The following is a 23,510-nucleotide window of genomic DNA, read 5'->3' as shown; positions in this document are numbered from 1 at the left end:
AGAAAACATATTTGATGCAAATCTGTGAGGGAATAAAGATCTCACTTGTTTTAACTTTTGTCAGCACCAGAAGTGAATAAAGTAACTTGACATTTGCTTGTGATTCAAGCAACATTAGTTGTCAAAATTACTTAACCACAGCATACGTTTCATTAAAAGTATTTTTTTGCTTTTTAATTTTAGGTTGAATCGTTAAGAAGCTATCAGCTTTGCAGTAAAATCTGATTTATAAAACTCATAATAAAATTTCAGTATTATGAGTTTTATAAATTGGCCTTGAACTCAAAAAAAAAAAAATCACAAACCTTTATTACTACTAAGCCATCGAACTGCTGGTAGTAGGACAAGTCAGGGTATTCAGGTTCTGACAAATATTCATGGAACTGACAGTGGTTAAGTTCGTGCGAGCTAGTGAAGTTCACCACTATTTGGTTCAATAATACATAATAGATTAAATTATTTTCCCGAGTAAATTTCTCCATATATTTTAAACACCTTAAATTTTCACAAGCTTTGTAAAATTGCCTGGCTAAGTCTTTTTCTGCTCCAAGTCTTTATCATCATCAGGTTCTTTTCCTCAGCTTCTTTGAAAATATTCTTGCCTGCAGTTGTTCCAGGCAAACTCTTTACTCACTTCAAATTCATTAGTGACTCCTTGAAAAGCAACAACTAAGTATTATTAATACCTGTGAACTCATCAAGAGCGTAGGAAGACCACTCAGAATTATTTGTTTTGTTTTTTTTTGACTGATCGTTGACGTTGCTCCCAATTTCTGCAACTCATAATGACTTGTTTTTACAGAAAGGCTAATAGTCTTAATCAAGTTTATTGTTTTGGGACGTATTTCTTTGGCTTTTTCAATCAAACACGATTTAATTAACTCACCGTTAGTAAATGGCTTTCCTCACTTGCTGACGCGTGTGAACCAGTTGGAAACTTAATTTGGTTGCAGCCTTATTTTTATTCTTGTGAAGAAATTCTACTGTGATGAGATTCCATTTAAATTTTAAAAAATTTTCTTGACTATTGCTTTCCTGTGAATTGGCAGCATTGTAATGAGTGCTTACTCTGGTAATGTGAACATATCTATAATGCCATAAATATAGTGCCTACCCATGTAATTCAGTAACAGAATCCACTCTCCACTATGTCTAAAAATCTTGGCATTAACATTCCACTTTTGTTGCTTTGACATGATGAATATGCACTGGTAATAAAATAAAATGTTGCAGTACAACAATAAGCATGACACTCAAGAAACTTGAATGATAACTGCATTTCTGCAGTTTGTAGTACCCTGAAAAGCAGTGTGAAATGATGAGAGTGCCCCATGTGGTCTTTATTGCAAGTACTGCACTCTGCCATTATATCGTGAAGGTGCCTGTAGATAACACATAAACGAATAAAATTGATTGTTGCACGAAAATTTTATTTACAGACACTGAAGTTTGAATTTCATAAAATTTTTATGTGTCACAAAATGCTCTTCTGTTTTACCCCCCAACCATTTAAAAAATGAAAAAATTACTCTTAACTTACAAGTTACACAAAAGCAACTTTGGGCTAAATTTGACCCTCAGGCCTTAGTGTTTTCCCCCATTTCTGATATAAACAGGATTATGCAGAAAGATTACTTTATCAGGAGTCAGGAGACCTTGGTGCTCTCGCCAAAGTTGTGTGACTGATTCAGTCAGGCAAAATACTGGATTAGGTTCAAAGTGTCTAGTCCTTGGCAAGGTAGTCCTCAAAATTCTTTATGTAATAATCTGAATTTCTAATGTGTGCACATCAGTCATATTTTGTGTACCTCTCTGGTTTTACTTGAGCAGCCATTCCATTGTCTTAAGTATCCGACACGGGAATGTTGAGGGTTTGATCTCTGAGAGAGAGGAAGCACTAGTGAGTGCACCAGTCACTCTAGCTTTTTTCCTGGTAGCATAGGGGACTCAACCCCAAACAGAAAGTCACAGTCTTACTGGATTAGATTAGAGGTAGAAGTGTGGGGCCATTAAAATAGTTGAAACTTAAGTCCAAAAGAAAAGAGATCCACATAGTATCTAACCTCAAAATCTGCAGACAGGTGCCCCTATATTACTAACTGACTTCTTTGGTGCACATGCACAAGGGAAGATTCTAAGGAAACAGTAGATGGGTTTTTAGCATCCCCCTAGTTGACAGGAAGGCAAAAGTTGATATTCAAACTCTGCCGAGTTAAGAGGGGCCACATTACACCCTTAGTTTTCCATTGAGACTCCATCATGGCCACTCTGTAAGATTGAAGGCAAATCTGAAATAGACCAACCCCTAAGAAAATGTAGGTGTCATTGGCACTTGCTGTTAAAAGGAAACAACCTTCTATGGGGGAAGATATTTTCTAGAACTTCTACAACTTTTCATCTGTAATCAAAGTTTCATTCAGTGAAATGCTTCAGGACATGCTAACAGGATTAATTGACCAAAAATGAAGAAGACTCCAAAAAGAGCAAATCCACAGATAATTCAAATCCTTAGAATTATCACACCTCAGAGATTTTAACTGATTCGATATGCTCAAGATGAAAAGATGAAAATTTTATCAGACCTGGAAACTACAACTAAAAAAATAACTAACTAAAATTAATAATTTGGTAGTTGGGTTTACAAGCAAATTAGAAACAGCAGAATAGAGGAGTTGTAAGCTAGAAAAAATTAGTTGTGGGAATTATGCAGTGCTGAGAGGAAAAATGGAGGGGAAGTACAGAAAGAAAGCATAAGGGACAGTGGAAAGGTTTAACATGTATAATGAGAGTCCCAGAAGAAGAGGAAATAATGGAATAGAAAATATATTGACCAAGAATTTTCCAAAACTGAGAAAGAGACCATAATACAGATTAAAGAGTCTCTGAATTCCAATCAGGAAAAAATACAAATAAAGCTGTATTGGGACCCATCTTAGACTTAACTGCTAAAAAATCAAAGAAAAAAATCTTAAAAGCTACCAGAGGAAAGAAGTCATTACCTTCAGGAGAATGATAATAAGAGTGGTTGTTGTATCACCTGAAGCTACAGAAGCCAGAAAGCAATAGAATGAGCTCTTAAAGTGCTGAAAGAAAGTAAAAAAGAATGCTAACCTAGAATTCTACATCCAGTGATCATATCATTCCAAAGCGAAGGCAAAGTAGAGACAAACTAAATCAGACCATCACTAAAAAGTGCTAAGAGAAGTTCATGTTGAAAGAGAATGATCCCAGCTAAAAGCACAGAACTGAAAGAAAAAAATGAACATCAAATAAGGATAAACGGATGTAAATATAAATTAATACCATTCAAAATAATAATTATGGCTTGTGGAGTTTAAAATATGTGGAAGCAATAGGGTATGACAACTGTAGAACAAAAGGCTGGAGAGCGGTAAATCAATCAAAAGGGTATTTATCTCTAGAGTAACCACCAAAAGAAAGACTATATAACTAAAAAGCTAATAGAGTATAAAATGGAATAAAAAAGATAATTGATTACTCCAAAGAAGTGCAAGAAAAATAAAGGAATAGAGAACAGATAAGACAGACAAAACATGATGGGATGGTAGACTTTAACTCAACTTTGTCAGTAATTACCATAAATATAAAAGGAACAACACATATCTCAGCAGACTTAACTATACACTGTTTACAAGGGACATTTTAAATTTAAGGGCACAGATGATATGTAATAGAATGGGAAAGATACATCAAGTGCTCATTAGTCACTTGGCTGTATATATCAGAAAAAGACTGCAAGGCTCAAAGTGTTACTAAAGGTAAAGGGCATTGCATAATATTAAAAGAATAAACAGGAAGATATTATTTTAAAAATTTTGAGGTATTTAACAATATAGATCTAAAACACAAAAAGAAAAATCAGTAGAACTAAAGGTTAAAATAGACAAAACCACAACCATAATAGTAGATTAACACACTTTTCTCAGTAACAGAACAAATGAAAAAAATCAACAAGGACCTAGAGGATTTAAAACAACACAGTCAACTTGACCTAATTGACACACACAGAACACTTTACCCAGCAACTACAGCATATACAGTTGACCAGAATTGGGGGTTGGGGTACAGTCAAAAATCCATATATAACTTTTGTTTTCCTTAAAATTTAACTGCCCTCGGTATCCATGAGGGATTGGTTCCAGGACCCTCTGTGGATACCAGAATCCACAGATTCTCAAGTCTCCTATATAAAATGACAGAGGTCAGTGCATACAGTGGGACTTCCGCATCTGCGGACTCCCAACCATGGATCGAAAACAGTACAGGTATTTATTGGGGGCGGGAGGACATCTTATAAGTGGACCCAAGCAATTCAAACCCATGTTGTTCAAGGATCAACCGTACATACTTTTTAATTATATATGGAACACTTAACTAAAATATACCGTGCACTATACCATAAAGCAGATCTCAGTAAATTTGAAATGAGATCTCATATATATTCTCGGACTTCAGCGATAAACTAGAAATCAATAGCAGATAACTAGAAAATCCTCAAATATTTAGAAATTAAGCAATGTACTTTTACATGTCTTATTGGCTAAGGAAGAAATAGTAATGAAAATTATAAAATACGTTGACATGTATAATAATGAAAATACATGTCAAAACTTGTGCAATTGAAGCTAAGAGCAATGCTTAGAGGGATATGTATAGCTTTAGCGTATGTATTAGAAAAAAAGGCAGAACGTTAAGCTTCTATTTCAACAGAAAAATGAGCAAATTACAACCAAAATGGTAGAAGGAAAAAATATAACAATAATAACAGAAATCAAGTAAAAAGCAGAAGTATGATTTTTTAAATAAAATTATTGAGAGATTAAATTGATGAACCTCTAGAAAGACTGACTCTATAAAAGTAGAAAACAAATTACCAATATCAAGAAAGAAACAGGAGACATCACTATTAAAGTATACTAAAGAGTTGGAACAAATAAATGCAATAATGTAATCCTGGATTGAATTCTGTACTAGAAGGGAAGAAAATGCGATAGCATTTCATGAATGAAAATTTATTAAAATTATAGTATATTCTTTAGGTTAGATTGTATCAGTGTTAAATTCCCTGAATCTGATAACTTGTACTGTGGTTATATAAGAGGATAGATATTCTTAGGAAATATGTAATGACATATTAAGAATCAAAGGAGCGTTGTGTATGCAATCCATTCTCAAATGGTTCAGAGAAAAGGATAATAAGATGTTATAAATAACTTAATAGTAATAAATTTGATAATTTAGGTGAAAAACTCATCTTGGCAAAACTGACACAAGAAATAGAAAATCTAAATACTCTTATATCTGTTAAAATGAATGAATTTGTATTTGAAATATTTTTCCAAAGAAAATTCTAGGCCCAAATGGTTTCACTGGTGACCTAAACATTTAGAGAATTTACATCAACTTTAAACAGTTTCTTACAGAAAATAGAAAAAGAGATAACATTTCTCAGAGGATAACGGGGACTAATATATATAAGGAAGTACAACTTTCAAATTGAAAGACAACTGGGATTGCTCTGAGCCATCTACCTTATTCTCCCAAACATTTGGCTAATTTATTCCGAAAATTTTGTCAATTGTTAAAGGCTTAATCTTTGGAAGAACCTTTAGCTATTCTAATTTATGTATTTCACAAATTCTTAGATGTGATTGATTATGAAATGTACTGTTATTCTATGTGCCACTAAAGGGGGGAAAGCCACTGCCAGTTGCAATTGTAAGAAATTATTGATTACAAAGTGTCTCCCAATTTCAGAGATACTACTTGGGAAAGAAAACATGTACTTTAGAATTAGTGAAATATGAGATTTTTGTCTGGTTTTTGTTTTGTCAAATTTTTAGTTTCTGTAGAATAGCATGACTTATAAATTGAAGCATTTTTATCTCTAAAAATGTTAGCGTGTACCTTAGGGTAACCTAAATTACTCAGAGGTCAAAATTAAACACACATAATTTACAGAGAAAGTAAAACAAATATGAGATAAAATATTCACCATTATATAGACACTTTTTAAATTGACATATCTAAGTGACCCACAGTAGTCTCAACTTAATGGTAACCTAAGAAGTGTTTCATTACCGTAGAATCACACAAATTGTGGAAACTTTTGAGTGTGTATTTGTCATTTAAAAGCAACCAGAGATCTTTACTCCTCTAAGGAGAATACTTTTTTCTCCCTTAAGTTCCCATAATAAAAGTAATTTTGCTGATCCTTGTTTTGAATTTCAGGGATGATGTAATTAGCTGGCATATTTACTAAAGCACATTTCAACATTTATGTCTCTTCTTTTTTTTACTTACTGTATTAATGGAAAATATACATGGATTGGCTTTTGCATTTGGAGGCCTTTTCTCGTTTAAGCCTCTTTTCCTGATAAAGTAATAATAGCAAGTTTTAGCAAGAAATGTGCGGACTTAATTGTAAATGGGAAATATAGGGGTATATAGATATATAGTCTCTGTTTTCTTTTTTTAAATATCTTTTCAGTTAAGATTGATGGGAGCTGGCAGTATATTTAGAGGTTAAAGAGAAAGAACCAGTGGAGAAGGTAATGATGAGAGGAAAAGATTACAAGTTCAATTCAGTAGAGCAAATAAAGAACCTCTCCATACACTGTTTCCATCCACTCCATCCCAGAAGTTACTGGGAGCCATATTAATAGATTTTGTTTTGCTCATACGTGTGAAGAATGCTTTCTTCCATCTAAATAGCTTATATAGTTTTTAGCGTAATGCCATATTGTGAACATAATAATCCATTAAAATTTAACAAGTATCTGACAGCTTTAAAAATTTATTTTGATCAGGAAATAGAAGTGGTGGTTGCTAAAATTCTTGGGACTGCTCATAATATTCCAAGGAAATGTGTGAAGCTAAATCACCTACTGACAGATACTTCTATTTATTTAACCTTTCTTTCTTTATAGCCACTCTTTAATGATGCGATTTTGGCCTTCTTCTAATAAATGCACGACTTTGCTGAGAAAGTAGGCCAGACATTCAGGGGGGCTGTCCCTGAAATGTTTTAGGTCTCTTGGACTATGAGGCCTCAGATTGGCCACTGGAGAGCAAAGGACTGCATATTTGTAGCAGCAGCCTTGAGGAGCATCAAGAACTAGCAACAATAGAGATAGAAGCCAGAAATCATAGAATAACTTTACTGTTAGCAAACAGAGTTTCAGTTTTTCTGATCTTCCAAATATGGGCATGACTCTTTTTTTAAAGGTTATTATTTTATTGATAAGTTTTAGAAAACTGACCATTTTATTCATTATCAGTACGAGGATGTCGTCCGGGAAAGATTGTGCAGATGACTGAAGCAGAAGTTCGGGGCTTATGTATCAAGTCTCGGGAGATCTTTCTCAGCCAACCCATTCTTTTGGAATTGGAAGCACCGCTGAAAATTTGTGGTATGTAAATGGATAAAGGTGGAAATAATCTCTTTTGAATCCTAGTTTTCTCTCACATTTACATTGAAAATGACCTAGAGAAAGAAAACATTTAAAAATTTTTGTAAAAAAAAAAGATTGATAAGGTTTTGTTATAGTTAATAATTGAAATTTTCATATAAGTGATAAGTTACAGATGAGAAAATATTTGTTTACATATACAGCAGATAAAAAGAGTGCTATTCACACCACATACAAAGTTTTTTATAATTAAGAAAAAAGACAATACAACAGAAATTTTTTTTAAATTAAAAGAGACAGATCTTAGAAGAAATTCAAATGGCCAATAAACGTTAAGATTCTCAACCTCACTAGTAGTCAGGGAAATACAATTTAAAAAACAAATTCTGTCCGCTAATCAGATTGGGGAAAACAAATGTCAAAAATTGATACCCAGTGTTGTCAAGGATATGGAGAAATGGGCATGTCAGTATATTGGTTAGAAAAAAAATCATAATTCTGGGTGTCAGTAAGTATGGTATTCTGACTTGGTCGTGATCATTTTGATTTATTTTGAAAATGATATAACTTTACAGTTTTTTTTTTTAAGTCTTGCAGAGGCTGTTGGTCAAAAGCCAAAACTTAGAACCTTGAGTTAAGTGATTGTATTTTTCTACAGTTCACGTAACAGCAGGAAGTAGTACAAATAATGTATTGTACTAGCTTTTGGTTTAATAACGCAGTTTTTCTTTGTAGTGGCTATTAGTATTTATGACATAGCTTAATGGACTCAACCATCAGCTTTTTCTCAATCAAGGATTATTTGCTATATGCAAAAAATTTTGTTCTCCTGCATATTTCTTAGTAATCCATAGTCACACCATGTAACCCACAGATGCTTAATGGGCTCTTTAAATACTTCTCTTCTTCGTGTGGTTTCTTAAGTCATGTTGCTTGGAGCTTCTTTGTACAGTGCCTAGCAAATAAGAGATATTAGCTAAGTAAATGTTGAAAAAATTAGCTTATGGTATCACCTGTAAGTAACTGGTAGTAATTTGGAATATGTGCAAATGATCTGTCTCTTCTATGAATTTAAATGAAGCAAATGTAGTTGCTTATAAGTCATCTTAAAATTAAAATAATTCAAATTCTCAGCAAGGCACACTTTAAATTGCTTTAATATAGAAATAATTTCAAGGTGATAGAAGTTATTTATACTAAATATTTCTAAGTTATTACTTGTCTTGCTTTGGTATAACGAAGTGACTTAAGTTAAACTATCAGATAATAAGAGCATATACAGCAGATAAAAAGAGTACTATTCACACCATATACAAAGTTTATGGTTCTCTATTATTGTATAACAGTTTACCCCAAACTTTGTGGCTTAAAACAACATTAATTTATCATCTCACAGTTACCGTGGGTCAGGAATTTGGGCACAGCTTAGCTGAGTCCTCTGGTTCTAGGTCTCTCACAAGACTCTCGATCGAGATATCATTGGGGGCTGCAGTCACGTCAAGACTCAACGGTGGAAGGATTTCGTTCCTTGGGGGCTGTTGGATTAAGGCCTCAGTTCCAAATGAGCTGTTTGGCCAGAGGCTTTTTTCAGTTTTTTTTTTTTTGCCAGATGTGCTTCTCTCAATAAGGTAGCTGCAACAGAAGGCAAGAGAAAGTAAGTGCAAGCAAGATGGAAGTCACAGTCGTTTGTAACCTAATCTCAGAAGTGACGGCCTGACTTTTGCTGTATCCTCTTTGTTAGAAGCAACTTACTAACTACAGCCCTGGTTCAAGGGGAGAGGATTACTTACACAAGGGTGTAAACATGGGGAATCATTTCATAGAATCTGCTTTAACCACAATAACCAAATATTCTAAAACTGACTTTTTCTATTTTTAGGAGATATTCATGGACAGTATACAGATTTATTGCGATTATTTGAATATGGAGGTTTCCCACCGGAAGCCAACTATCTTTTCTTAGGAGATTATGTGGACAGAGGAAAGCAGTCTTTGGAAACCATTTGTTTGCTCTTGGCTTATAAAATCAAATACCCAGAGAACTTCTTTCTCTTAAGAGGAAACCATGAGTGTGCTAGCATCAATCGCATTTATGGATTTTATGATGAATGTAAGTAAAAAAAAAAAACTTTTTTATTAATGGAAAAATTCTCTAATAATCTTCCATTTCAAAAGAGTTCCTTCAAGTCAGCTTTTGAAAATGTGATCTATCAGCATAAGCCCAAAAAAGAGCCTTTCTTGGAAGAGGAACCTGAAACTGTGAAACGATACTAATTAAATTGGTTCCTTGGGCTTTCTTTGGTCTTGTTTCATTTTGACTGCAGTTTACTCAGCCGAAAGGCCCTCTTATAAGTAAAAATTAAGTAGTTATGTAGTAAAATAACCAAGTGGAACAGAGGTTACTATAGACAGTAGCCTCTGGTTTTTTTAACGTCCATTAAGGTTTTAGCTTTCAGCATTCTTGTAATATGGCAGAAACTCTTATTGGCCCAGTGTCACAAGAAATGTTGACACATCGTATGAAATTATTTAAAAGTTGAAGTTTATTGTTAGAATGTTGGTCTATGCCTATAAATCTAGAGAGAGAAGGATAAGGAATACTCTGGCGTATCCTTATTTTGTTGTACTCTTTTTCATTAGTGATAAATCACTGATTTGCTATTGTGTGGTAGTGTTTACAGATATTACTAAGTTATGCTACTACATTTTAATTTGGGCTTTTATTTTTTTGTTAGAGTATGGGAGTAAACATATTTGGTGAATTTCAACTTAGAACCAATTATAATGATTTTTCAAATTGAGTTTATTGTTTTTAGTGTTGAATTCCCTATTAGAATATTTGCTTTTCTCTATTCTTAAATATGGTAGAGTCTTAGTCAGACAGTCTCCTTGATTCATATAATCATTTATTTGACAAATATTTGAGGAAGTATTATATGCCTGGCACTATTCTAGACAATAGTAATGCAGCAGTGCACAAGACTAATGATTTTCATGGAGCTTACATTCTAGTGGGAATGATTCTTTATTTGAATTCATATTGCATTTTTATTTCTGAGATGTAGTATATGGTTTCAGTTTTTTAAATCAGACCAGTGGACAGGAAGTGGGTTGTAGTATTTCAAACTATAACCACTTCTAAAGCTACATCAGAAATAAAGATATATTCTTAAAGGATAAAATATGGGCTTTGAATAGCCTCAGGATAGAAATGACATCAAATGAAATAATGTATATGAGAACAGCTTGTAAATACTACTTTGAATTGTACTTATTCATTGAGAAGCAGAATGTGGCATAAAGACATAGGAAATTAGTGCTTTTGTCTTTTATCCCTTTCCTGGATTAGTTGTTGGAACTTATTGCCAAATTCAGAAAAATTGAGTAACTACAAAGGTGAACATACACTTGAGATTGTCTTTGTCGCAGCTCTTTATGTTAGACTACAGGGAAATTATAGCCTTTGTGTCTCTATACTTGCTATAGTGCCAAGTTGAATACAAGTTAAGCACTTGGAAATTCTCCTTTCTTGGCAGTAAGTTTATGCTGTGTTACTCAGTGTCTTAGAGCAGTGGTCTCCAACCTTTTTGGCACCAAGGATCTGTGCTCCTATGAGAATCTAATGCCTGATGATCTGAGATGGAGCTGAGGCAGTGGTGCTGTCACAGGGGAGTGGCTGCAAATACAGATGAAGCTTCGCTCACTTGCCCACCACTCTCCTCCTACTGTGCAGCCCTGGTTCCTACCAACCACATGGACTGGCACAGGTCCATGTACCCCCGGGGGTTGGGGACCCCTGCATTAGAATTAAAATTGACAGTGTCCAGAGGCACCCCTTTTACTTCTGCTTACTATTTATTTGGCTAGGTATTTAACTAATGTACATGTTGAATACAAAACATAATAGTGATCTTAAAAGACAAAAATGTTTGCTCTATTTGTTTCATAAAACACCTAACCGAGTACAATCTTTGAAGTCTTTGTAACTTTACTGAAGTTGTGAATGTTTACTTACTATCTCTTTAAAAGTATATAAGTAGCACTTGTTTATAGAAAAAACACCGTGCTAGATAACTAAAAAGAAGAAAATTAAAATCATTCATAATCCTGTGGCTGTGAGATAACCGATGAGAATAGTTTTAGATTTATTTACTCTCTATTTGCTTGTTTTTTTTATAGGCAAACGAAGGTTTAATATTAAATTGTGGAAGACCTTCACTGATTGTTTCAACTGTCTGCCTATAGCTGCCATTGTGGATGAGAAGATCTTCTGTTGTCATGGAGGTAGTAGACCAGTAAATTTGCCTTATGGGTTTTTCTTATTCTTCTGTTATTTAGAAAAGGCCTATAATAATTAAGATGCTATCAGAAAATAAAGCAGTGCTTGTGTAAAAACTCAAGTGATTAAAACTGTTTTAAACATGGCTAAAATCTCTTTTTCTACCTAGGAAATTTATGATTATTTGTACATAGTGAAAATGAAAATTTAGTATTTTTCTTTAAAGAATTTCACATATGAGGAAGATAACTGGAGTTTTGTTTGAAAAAAATCTTCCTTTTGCCTCAGTTTTGACAGAAAGATGCCCCTACTATCAGTAAAAATGAGTATCATTATTTTTCTGCCTATATTATATAACTTTTCATCAGAATCTAAATATAATTTAATATTCCCATATGCCAAGAGTTAGGCTTTATGTAATAATGTCTGCTTTAACCCTAAAAATAATTTTTAGTAGAATAAGTTATTCTATATGCCTTGTTAAATAAGCTTGAATATATGAAAGATTTTCTTTCTCCAAAAACTAATATTTCTCTAGATGCCATGAAAATATATAGATAATGTATGATGTGGCTATCTTGAGGAATTTAAGAACTTATTGATAAAATATGTTTTCAAAACAGATCGAGTAATGAAAGGAATTTATGTCAAAGTACTTGTAGAGACAGTAATTATGAGAAGTCAGAAAAGGGAGAGAATTAAAATTGTTGGTCAAATGTATAGAGGAATGGGTTTTGGAGGATAAATAGACTTTGGAGAAGTAAAAAGGACTTGAGACAGTCTTTTATGTTCAGTTCAAGGAGTGTGTGAGTAGTGGCTTGACTAGAATGTCAAGTACATGTTGGGGACTGATAAGATCAGAGTATAGAGATTTGAATACTGAGCAGAGGAGTTTATTGAATGGTTTAGTAGCTATATTGGGTTTTTATACAGGGAAATTTAATGGAAATACTTACTATAAGAAAATTAGTTTTCCATCAATATATGGAAAGAATTAAAGTGGAAAAAAACTGAAAAAATAAATGGTACTTATCTGGGCCTGAGGTAATAAATGATTTATTCTCTAGTAGAACATACTTTACTATATTCATTGAAACATTTTACAGTAGACACTAAACATTTAAGAAATTGTAGCTCTTGAACATTAGTATAGCTAAGACTAGAAATGTAGCAGTATGGAATATGAATATTTAGTTTCATTCTTTATATCACAAAGAATGAAAGAAACTAAATTGGATTGTCTACCAAAGAGAAATGCTAGCTTTTATCTATGTACTACTTTAAAGATTACACAGTATTATTGTGTGTTTTTTCTTGTTTATCATTCTGATCAACAGTTACGCTTTTATGAAGGCAATGAGCTTGTTGGAGTGGATTGTAGGAAGGCCTAATGGGACGGAATGGGTCAGTTTAACTTGAAAGCAAACGTGTTTGAGTAGGTGAGAAGAAGTGGCAAAGGTGGTAGGAAGGATTGAAATTGAGTATGTTCCTATGAAAGGCAAGGAGTGGTTGTAAAGAAAGAAGAGTGGTAGGATTTCTTTCCTTAAGATATCTTCTGAAATAAAAGAGAATTCTGTTCCCTGGTAGGGAAGAGTGGATATGTATATGTTCTGTTATGTCAGAGAGGGATTCTATTTAATAAATCAATATATTAAAAGGAACACTTTAAATATCTTTAATTTCACACAGTGACTCTACTTTGATAAATTTTTTTTGAGTAAAAAGTTTTTAAATAACAGTACTGTGACTCATCTTTTTATTTATAGGACTGTCACCAGACCTGCAATCTATGGAGCAGATTCGGAGAATTATGAGACCCACTGATGTCCCTGATACAGGTTCAGTATATAGAGAAGTTTACTTAATTATTTTATGTAAAATGTTGGCATATTTGAACTTAATTATATTTAGTGGAAGTAGGATTGGTTTACATAACTAACAATAGTGCTTTTTTTATAATCAGTAAGCTAACTACAGATTACTTGTAGTAATATAAAATATTTCATTTTTTAAATTATTCCCCAAAGTGCTGAACTTTTAATTTTCATGTATAACCATAATATGGTTCTGTCAAAGTGATTATCACAAAAGATCTTGCTGTCGATTTCCCTTCCTATCTTTCTAAAAGCTCTCATTCATACCAGTATTGGTTATGTCCTTCAAAGACTTGTTAAGAATTAGTCAAAAGTTTAATCTTTCTTTCTTAGCTTAGGATACAGTTACCTTATTTAAAATTATCTAGTTTCTGTTATTTCCTGCATCATCTGTATTTCATATTTTTGGAGCCCTTAAAGCTCTTGAGACAGAAAGTTCTAGAAACTGATGAATTTTATGAAAATTTTATGTTAAAAAATTATTGGCTATTCATACATTTAGAATAAATTAAGTGAAGCAAGTCAAAACAAAAGCAAGTATGTTCAGTTGTGGATAAATTGCTTCATTGATTAATAAATGAACCTAATGTAATTTTATAAATAATTGTAAGCACAGTTGCCACTTACCCTTTTTTATTGGCTTTGAAATGGTAATTATTTATATTTGAATACCATTGTGTGTACTAAGGTGTATAGTAATGATGGCATTCATATCATAAAGAGACATGAAGACCTATAAATTGAATGTAGTTAAGTTGTTCTGTTTCACTTCTTTCAACTTTTGCGTAAAACATCAATACCTTTCTGTGTGGCATTTTCTGACACCAACTGTGTGTGGTTTTTTTCCACACCACAACCAATTCTCCAACACCAAGTGAGTGTCCAGCAATTCAGTTCAATTCTGACACTAACTCCTGAAGTTAGCCAAGACCCCACAGGTGTAAGAACTCCATTCCACAAGACTGCCCCCACTTCAGATGCCAGCCTCAAGTGGGGCCTTTAGGAGACCCACATTTCTGCCGGCCTGACTACAAATTCAGGAGTTGCCACAACAACCTTCTCAGATACTTACTTGTACATACCAGTTTATTATAAAGGATACAACTCAGGAACAGCAAAATGGAGATGTGTAGGGCAGTGTATGGAGTGGAGGTTGGTTGATGAACAGATGCCACGCACTTTGGCATCCAGGTGTTCACCAACCTGGAAGCTGCCCAAATCTAAGTTGTTCGAGAATTTTTATAGGACTCAATTTTCAGCCACCTGCTCTCCCTAGAGGTAGTGGGGACAGGGGTAGGAGGGCTATAAGTTTCAACCTTCTAATCTCATGTTTGATCTTCTTGTTTACTGGCCATCATCCTGAAGCTATTTAGAGAACCCTGGGTCACTTCATTGCCATCAGTTCTTAAAGCTGTTTAAGATCATTCTCCTGTCAAGACAAGCTATGCCAGAACCCAAAATGAAAATCTTTCCTGATAAACTATATTATGAAGTTTATGGATTATCAAAAAAAAAAAAAATCTTTAGCACCGTAGTTCTTAGAAGAGTACTTAATATCACCTCAACATCCATCTCCTCTTAATTTCACTAGAGTTTGACTTTTATCCACTCTCTTTCCCTCAACCGTCAAAAAATTGCTTTCATTAAGATCTGGTGACCTAATTCTAAGTGCCACATTTTTTATTTTTGACCTACTCGATTTGTTCATTGTACTTGAAATGTAACCGTTTTCTACTTCTAGATAATTCTTAACCCTTTCAGGAGATCTCTGTTATTCTAATTTGTTTTGACCATTTTTATCAATATTTTTTGCTCATTCTCCCAACTCTGCCTACTTTTTAAATGTTTGATTTCTCAGAATTCATATACTAGTCTTCTCACCTTTCATCCCCAAGGTGGTCTGAGTCTCTCTTAAAATTTACACTACTGTTACTATATGGTAAAGATATAGTAACAGATAAGTATTTATAGCTCTGACCTCTTAAGCCTGAAACATTATTAAAGCCTAGGATCTTGTCTGATTGTGTTCCTTCGTACTTTATTTGAATACTCCAGCCCTTTGTAGAAAATGTAACAAGGCAACTTATTACAATATGGAAATTGATCTTTCGATAAATGTAATTCCAGTGAAATCTCAGTTGGGTTCATTCAGAGTTTTTATATGTGGTAGAACAAAGGGATTGAAAGTAACCAAGATAGTCCTGAAGGAAAATAAATATTAAATGGAGATACTAGCCCTACCGAATATGTAGATTTATTTAAAAACTCTAGAAGTTTTTGGTTTGGGGATAAATAAAATAGATTAGTGGAGTAGACTAAGGTACCCAGAAACAGACAGTGTAGGTAGCTCTTAGGAAATGCTGCTTGCTGGGTCATTTGGTTATCTATCCATTTGGAGAAACTATACAAAAGATGAGTATTCTTTTCCATGTATAGTTTGCTTGGAGTGTGCCATACACATACTTTCTATATGTGGAAAGAGTTGGAAAGTACTACCTTAAGCCAAAGAAATTATATTTGTATGATGCTTTAACAGAGAGTGAGTAAATTCGATCAACTGAGATACTGGAGGGGCAAGAGATTATTACTGTTTATTAAAGAGTAAGAGGGCAGGAGAAGAAATGTGACATAGATATACTTTATTTGGTAAACTCAGCTTTTTCATTGCTGTGTTTTTATTTAAAGGTTTGCTCTGTGATTTGCTGTGGTCTGACCCAGATAAGGATGTGCAAGGATGGGGAGAAAATGATCGTGGTGTTTCCTTCACTTTTGGAGCTGATGTAGTTAGTAAATTTCTGAATCGTCATGACTTAGACTTGATTTGTCGAGCTCATCAGGTATGAAATATAAAAATTTTGGATGTTTTAATATTTATTAACTTCACACAAGTCCACTCTTTTTATTTTTGAGGAAACAGTTCGTGAAGCCTGTCTTCACAGTCTAATAATTTGTTAACCCTTTCTCACCTTCTAAGGGGATATGTTTCAAAAGAATATGTTTTTGCAGTGTACTGCAATTCCAACAAATTTTTCAGTGCTTATCTGAAGCTTTTTAGGAATATTTGTTCCTGTTTTAATATGATGTTTACATATTGTAGATAACAATCAAATTGCATTTTGATAAGAACAGACCACACTGTAAAAAGACGTTTTTGAGAAAGTTGGGGAAATTCGATTATAGATTAGGTATTAGATATCAAGGAGTCATTGTTAATTGTTTTAGCTGTGATATTATTATTGTTATGTAAGAAAGATGCCCATATCGGAAATGCATACTCAAGTATGTAAAGGGTAAGAAGACATGTTTAGCATTTGCTTTAACAGACTTCAGCAGAGTAAAAAAAAATGTAGCAAAATCCTGGTAATTTTTGAATCATGGTGGTTAGTAAATGAAAGTTTATCTCCACTCTGCTTTTGTACATATCTTAATTTTTATTATAAAAATTCACGTACAAATTTTTTTAATGTCCAGCACTACATTGTGCACTTTTTAAGGAGGGGATCTTGACTTGCTGACTTTTCAGTAGCTACTGCCTCATAAACTTACATAGCATACATTTAATGTTTGTTAAATAAAATAATTAAAATCTTATTTTAACAATTTAGTATATCAAGTCCTCATGCTCCCTAAAACAAAACTAGTATGAGATATATGGAAAGGCATTTTCAAAAATTTTTTTTTGGCTACTTTTGAAAGTACTAGAAGTATTTGAAACTTGTAAATATAATATTTTTAAAGATTCCTTATTTTTTCTTTTGCAAGCAAAATGTATTAAGTATATGCTATTCCACAATGCTTCCCTTTTCTGTGGGGCTTTATACCCATGACATTTGACTGCTACTTCTTTGTGATCTCATTTGATAAACATAGGTGACTGGCTTCTCATTTTTGGCACATGTTAGCTATCACATGCCTTTCTCCTAGCAGAATTTCCTAGTTCATATAGAACCGAAGTCATGTCCCCAAATTCCTTGCTTTTGGCAAAATTGTCTCTTAATCAGTAAACACTGTATTTATGATTGAGATAATTATGATAAGCCTTTCATTAGGTAAGAGGGCAGAGTTGCTAAGTTTCCTAATAAAATACTTAGTGATACTCAATTTTTTCCAGTTATAGATCTCCATTCACTGGTCTTTTCAAAAAGAGTTGATTATTTTTAAAAGTCAGGTTACTGAACTACTTTAGTTTTTACGTTCTTTTTCCAGACACTTCCAAAATCCTTTTTTAAACATTTTGTTTTGTTTTGGATGGCAAATTATGCTCAGAGACCAAGGTTAACACAAGTTCACTGCAGGAATTAAAATTGACAAGCCAATAGTATACAGGATTATGTCTCTTAATAAGCCAATAAAGAAATAACATATTCCAAAGCAATGATAGACTACTCACATTGCCGTTCTAGGCAAGGAAAAATAAAAGGAATAAAGTCCAAATTTAATTGAAGTGTTTCTTTATATGAGTTGCTACTCGGCTCCAACTGGTTTTTAGGAGAAATGTCTTAGCCAAGGAGAGCTGACCGCAAGCTACCAGGAGAAAAAAGTCAGAGTCCTTTGTTACTAGAGCACGTTGCTTACAAGGGAGCCAGTATTGACAGGCAAGATGATCTCCTTTGTTGGGGTGCTGTACAACTTTGTTCCCTGTTGGTAAGCCTTTACCAAGGGAGGAGCTATTGAAGTCAGCAAAGAATCTCCATGCTCAGCGGATGGTCCTCACAAACGAGGTATTTATAGTTTAAATGTCCCCTTGCAGTAGGTGCTTTTCCATGTATTTTATTTGATAAGCCTCCAGCAGCGCCCCTCAGCAGCTGAGCTACTGAGTGCATTATCAGTGACAACAGATGAGATCATGATATCTTCACACAACGTAGTTCACTCTTATCTCAAAACTTTACTCTTAAAAACAACTTGGTTTTTGTTATAAGCAAGTGGATTTGAAATATCAAACCAATATACAACACAAACTATCTCTAAAATTAAGAGATATGATGAGAAAAACACAAACTCCATATTTTTCATATAGAAAAAGCCTGTTTTTTTTCAGTAAATGTCTGAACAAGTGAAACAAGTAAACAAGGAAACTAAGAACTAAAAGGATGTACTTAGTGCCAAATACCATGCTAAGCCTGGAGTAGATCAAGGTGGCCAAGATCTTAACAGAAAAGGTTAATATCTGAATTCTAACATCTAAATTCTTACAAAAGGAGTGTGTACCTGACACTAAGGTAGGACTTATTAAAAAATATACATGGTTTTGGAGGTGCTTTCTTGTATTAGCAAGTACTGTTGGATAATTTTTGCTTAATCAAAGGATACCTAAAAGACTTCAAAAAGTATTCTTGCCTACTATAAATACAAAAGTTCATGTGTCATTGCCTACCTCTCAAATTTTAGAGCTAAGGAACAATAAATTTTTTAACTCAGGAATTGATGATAGATTCTGGAAGTCATGTTAAATCATTAAGTTAAAGAATTATATATATAAAAATTTAATATTTAGGCAGCTAATATTTTGGAGCCTGATATGTGTAAATTAAGCTCAATTTAGTAGAGTTTTCAAAGTATAACAACATAATACTAATACAAAATTTTTAGATGGATTAAGAAAAACGTCCTTGCTATAATCTCTTTCATTGTCTGGTTAGTCATGGAATTAAGGATTCTATAGTTGGATTGTAATGGCATCATTTAAGAAGTACTTGGTGTCCCAGCTCCCCATAGACACTATATGGAGAGCCTTGGAAATGACACCATTTTAAAACTTTTTAATAATCATAAATTTATTATTATTTAAGCTAAATCCTTGCAATTTTAGAAAAGACATCAATTTTAATATTCTAAGGCAAGTTTAAGAATAATCAAAACAAGATGAGTTCTTTTTAGGTCTTTGTCACATTAATCTCAATGAGTATAGATGGTTGAGAATTACCTATAAATATTTGACATTTCCTTTGACAGGTGGTGGAAGATGGATATGAATTTTTTGCTAAAAGACAATTGGTAACCCTATTTTCAGCCCCAAATTACTGTGGCGAATTTGATAATGCTGGTGGAATGATGAGTGTGGATGAAACTTTGATGTGTTCATTTCAGGTATACTATAAAATGAATTTATAACAATTTGAAATCTAATTAAAACTATTATCAGAAGAATTTTTAGTGTGCTACTTAAAATCTTTCTCGTTCACAGACCAAAACAACTTCGATACCTTATTTTTGCAAAGCTTGTTTTATATCCATGATATGCACACAGTCTCTTTTTAAATGTAGACAGGTTTTCCCATCCCTCTTTATTACATTATACTATTTTTTTTATCTACTAGTATAATTGAGTGGTATATGTTCAATTTCTCATTTACAATTTAAGGGTAGTAACTAGGCCTTAAACTTCAACGGTTGCCATAGTGGAGTTTAATTGATATGTTTTTTTTCACTGAGGCACTTTGATGCTCTGAATAGTTCTAAGACATGCTTCATAAATCTTTTCTAAGCATTTTTTTGTGTAAATATTGAAATATTCTATCTATAATTAGTTAAAGCACTATTCACACCCACCAGAATAAGTATAATTTTAAAAAGTAACAAGAATGGGTGCGGATATGGAGAAACTATAACTTTCATACATCTCTAATGGAATGTAAATTGATGATGGAAATGTAAAATGGTACAGCCGCTTGGAAGATAGTTAAACATAGAGTTTCTGTATGACCCAGCAATTCCAATCCTTGATATATACCCAAAAGAGTTAAAAATAGATCCCCAGTTATATGTGTGTACACACACACACACACACACACACACACACACACACACACACATCCCCAGTTATATGTGTGTGTATATATATGTACATACATATATGTGTGTGTATATATATTCAGAGGAACATTATTTATAAAAGGCAAAAGGTAGAAACATCCCAAATGTCCATCAACTGAAAAACGAATAAACAAATTGTGGAATATCCATTAAATGGCATATTGTTTGGCAGTTGAAAGTGAACCTCAAAAATATTATCTCAGTCAAAGAAGCCAGTAACAAAATCCACATATTATATGGTTTAATTTATATGAAATAGCCAGAAAAGACAAATCAATAGAGAAAGAAAGTAGATTAATGATGGTTGCTTAGAGTTGAAGGGAGTTGGAGAGTAGAAATGGAGAGTGATTGCTTATGGGAACAAGGGTTTTTTTGGGGTGACAAAAATGTTCTAAAATTAGATTATAGTAGTGGTTGTACAACCCTGTATAAATATACTAATCATTGAGTTGTACATTTAAATGGGTGACTTTATAATATGTAATGTATATAAATAAAGTTATTTTTTAAATAAATAGGTCTGTTTACACAAAAAATTAAGCTCTGAACAGTTTATGACTAGTTACCCTCTAAATAGTGGCAGAATTATGAGAACCTAGGTGTTTAGAATCTTAAAAGCTAGGGTTTTTTTCTCACCATAGCAGTACACTAATTTGAAAAAATTTTTGCTTAAATCTAAGGATTGGGTAGTTGATAGGATTTGTGTACTTGAGCTTTTGTTACTAAATTAATGGAATGACGAATAATAGTGTTCAGATATTTAGACATTTGTACACTTTAAATGTGAAGAATGTGCAACTTTTGCTGTTTTTCTACATTCTTGCACTTTTACAGTTTATGCCATTTATTGAAAAACCCACTATTGTAACAATAATATTCTTAAACTTACTGTAGTTGAAGGAATAACATTGTTAAATTGTTTACTTTAAGATACTGAAACCATCTGAAAAGAAAGCTAAGTACCAGTATGGTGGACTGAATTCAGGACGTCCTGTCACTCCACCTCGAACAGCTAATCCACCGAAGAAAAGGTGAAGAAAGGAACTGTAAAGAAACCATCAGATTTGTTAAGGACATACTTCATAATATATAAGTGTGCACTGTAAAACCATCCAGCCATTTGACACCCTTTATGATGTCACACCTTTAACTTAAGGAGACGGGTAAAGGATCTTAAATTTTTTTTCTAATAGAAAGATGTGCTACACTGTATTGTAATAAGTATACTCTGTTATTCAACAAAGTTAAATCCAAATTCAAAATTACCCATTAAAGTTACATCTTCGCTTATCACAGTTTTTAAAGTTGAAAAGCATCCCAATTAAACTAGATGTGATAGTTAAACCAGATGAAAGCATGATGATCCATCTGTGTAATGTGGTTTTAGTGTTGCTTGGTTGTTTAATTATTTTGGGCTTGTTTTGTTTTGTTTGTTTTTGCTAGAATGACGGCAGATATTTTAAACTTTTTCCCTAAACATTTTAAAAAGTGAAATGTGGGACGAGCTTTAAAGACATTCACCAACTATTACTTTTTTCTTAATTACTTATGTACCTGTTTGATCTTACTAAGAAAACATGCCTCATAACCGTGAAAAGGAATTTTAGAGATTGATATTTTTAAAAATACGCAAACTGTCCAATCCAGTGATTTAATTAAACAGTTTGGGAAGACTATAGTTGATAGTGAGTATTTTGCTTTATACAAAAATTGCCACTGATTTGGATTTGTGCTCTCTAATTTTTAACTTATTGATGCTCTATTGTGCAGTAGCATTTCATTTAACTTTAAGATAAGGCTTATAGTATTACCCAATAGTTGGTAATGTGATTACGTGGTACCTTGGCTTTAGGTTTTAATTCGCACGAAACACCTTTTGGCATGCTTAACTTTCTGGTAACACCCTCACCTGCATCGGTTTTGTTTTTTGGGTTTTTGTTGTTTTTTTTGTTTTTAGATCCACAAAACATGAGAATCCTTTTTTGACAAGCCTTGGAAAGCTGACACTATCTCTTTTTTCCTCCCTCTACGAAGGATGTATTTAAATGAATGCTGGTCAGTGGGACATTTTGTCAACTATGGGTATTGGGTGCTTAACTGTCTAATATTGCCATGTGAATGTTGTATACGATTGTAAGGCTTATGTCACTAAAGATTTTTATTCTGATTTTTCATGATCAAAGTTCATATGATATTGTATAGACATGCTTTGTAGTGAACTATAGTAGCAATAATTTCTGTACATGATTAAGGGTTTATTGCAGCATTTCTTTTCCTGTTCTCTTTTTTTTTTTTTAAGGGTTAGCATTAACAAATGGCAAGAGTAGAAAAGTGAACATAAAGATTTTATAAGGAGAACTTAGAGGACACATACTTGTGATTTTTGGATGCGATACTTTTGGATGTGATTCTAAAAGCTTTTATTGAGCATTGTCAAATTTGTAAGCTTCTTAGGGATGGACATCATATTTATAATGCCCTTCTATATGTGCTACCATAGATGTGAAATTCTTGACCTTAATATTGTCTTTGAAAATGTTAAATTGAAAATTCTGTTAACTTACATTTTATGAATTGGTGTATTGTATTACTGCAAGAAATTTGATTTTCAGCACAGTGCAAAGTTCTTTCAAATGCGTATGTCTTTTTTTTCTAATTCCATTTTGTTTTAAAGCACATTTTAAATGTAGTTTTCTCATTTAGTAAAAGTTGTCTAATTGATATGAAGCCTGACTGGTTATTTTCTGCCCTTTTTTTTTTCTTTACAATAAGACATTTAAACACATTTTATTCCAATAGAGTTTAATGTTTTTGATGTATATTGATTTGATCTTTTTTTGAAGGTGTTCATGTACTGCATATGATGTATTAAGTTAGGTCACACAGGCTTTTATATAATGATTTAAATATTTTCCTTATTGGAGTGTAAGTCGAGCAATTTCTGATAGAATTTTAGATGTATCCTTAGTAGTCACAGTGAAGCGGGTCTAGAAAATAAGTCTTTGGCAGGGAACAGGGCAGTTTTTTTTATTAATCTCAGTATTAATACGTTTAGATCCTACTTACTGGGTTTTTGTAATTTATACAGGCCAATACCAATTGTGAAAA

The 23,510-nt window shown here is 33.0% G+C and overlaps 1 protein-coding gene across 2 annotated transcripts in view; it reads left to right on the top strand.

Annotated features, from left to right (window-relative positions):
- PPP1CB (protein phosphatase 1 catalytic subunit beta) overlaps window positions 1–23,129 on the top strand; it is a 31,791-nt gene extending 8,662 nt beyond the window's left edge. For both annotated transcript variants that reach the window (XM_039887503.1, XM_039887502.1), the window contains 7 exons: window positions 7,302–7,433; window positions 9,313–9,543; window positions 11,613–11,717; window positions 13,479–13,550; window positions 16,272–16,423; window positions 19,542–19,676; window positions 21,333–23,129. In XM_039887503.1, the coding sequence (XP_039743437.1) occupies window positions 7,302–7,433; window positions 9,313–9,543; window positions 11,613–11,717; window positions 13,479–13,550; window positions 16,272–16,423; window positions 19,542–19,676; window positions 21,333–21,437 (932 nt within the window). In that variant the 3' untranslated portion in view covers window positions 21,438–23,129. The remainder of the gene's footprint in view (window positions 1–7,301; window positions 7,434–9,312; window positions 9,544–11,612; window positions 11,718–13,478; window positions 13,551–16,271; window positions 16,424–19,541; window positions 19,677–21,332) is intronic.
- Window positions 23,130–23,510: the final 381 nt, after the last annotated feature.

The sequence above is a fragment of the Pteropus medius genome, unplaced genomic scaffold, assembly GCF_902729225.1.
Source record: "Pteropus medius unplaced genomic scaffold, Ma_sr-lr_union100, whole genome shotgun sequence".
NCBI lineage: Eukaryota > Metazoa > Chordata > Mammalia > Chiroptera > Pteropodidae > Pteropus > Pteropus medius.
Note: the sequence above shows the minus strand (reverse complement) of the source record. Positions and strands in the feature narration are given on the sequence as shown.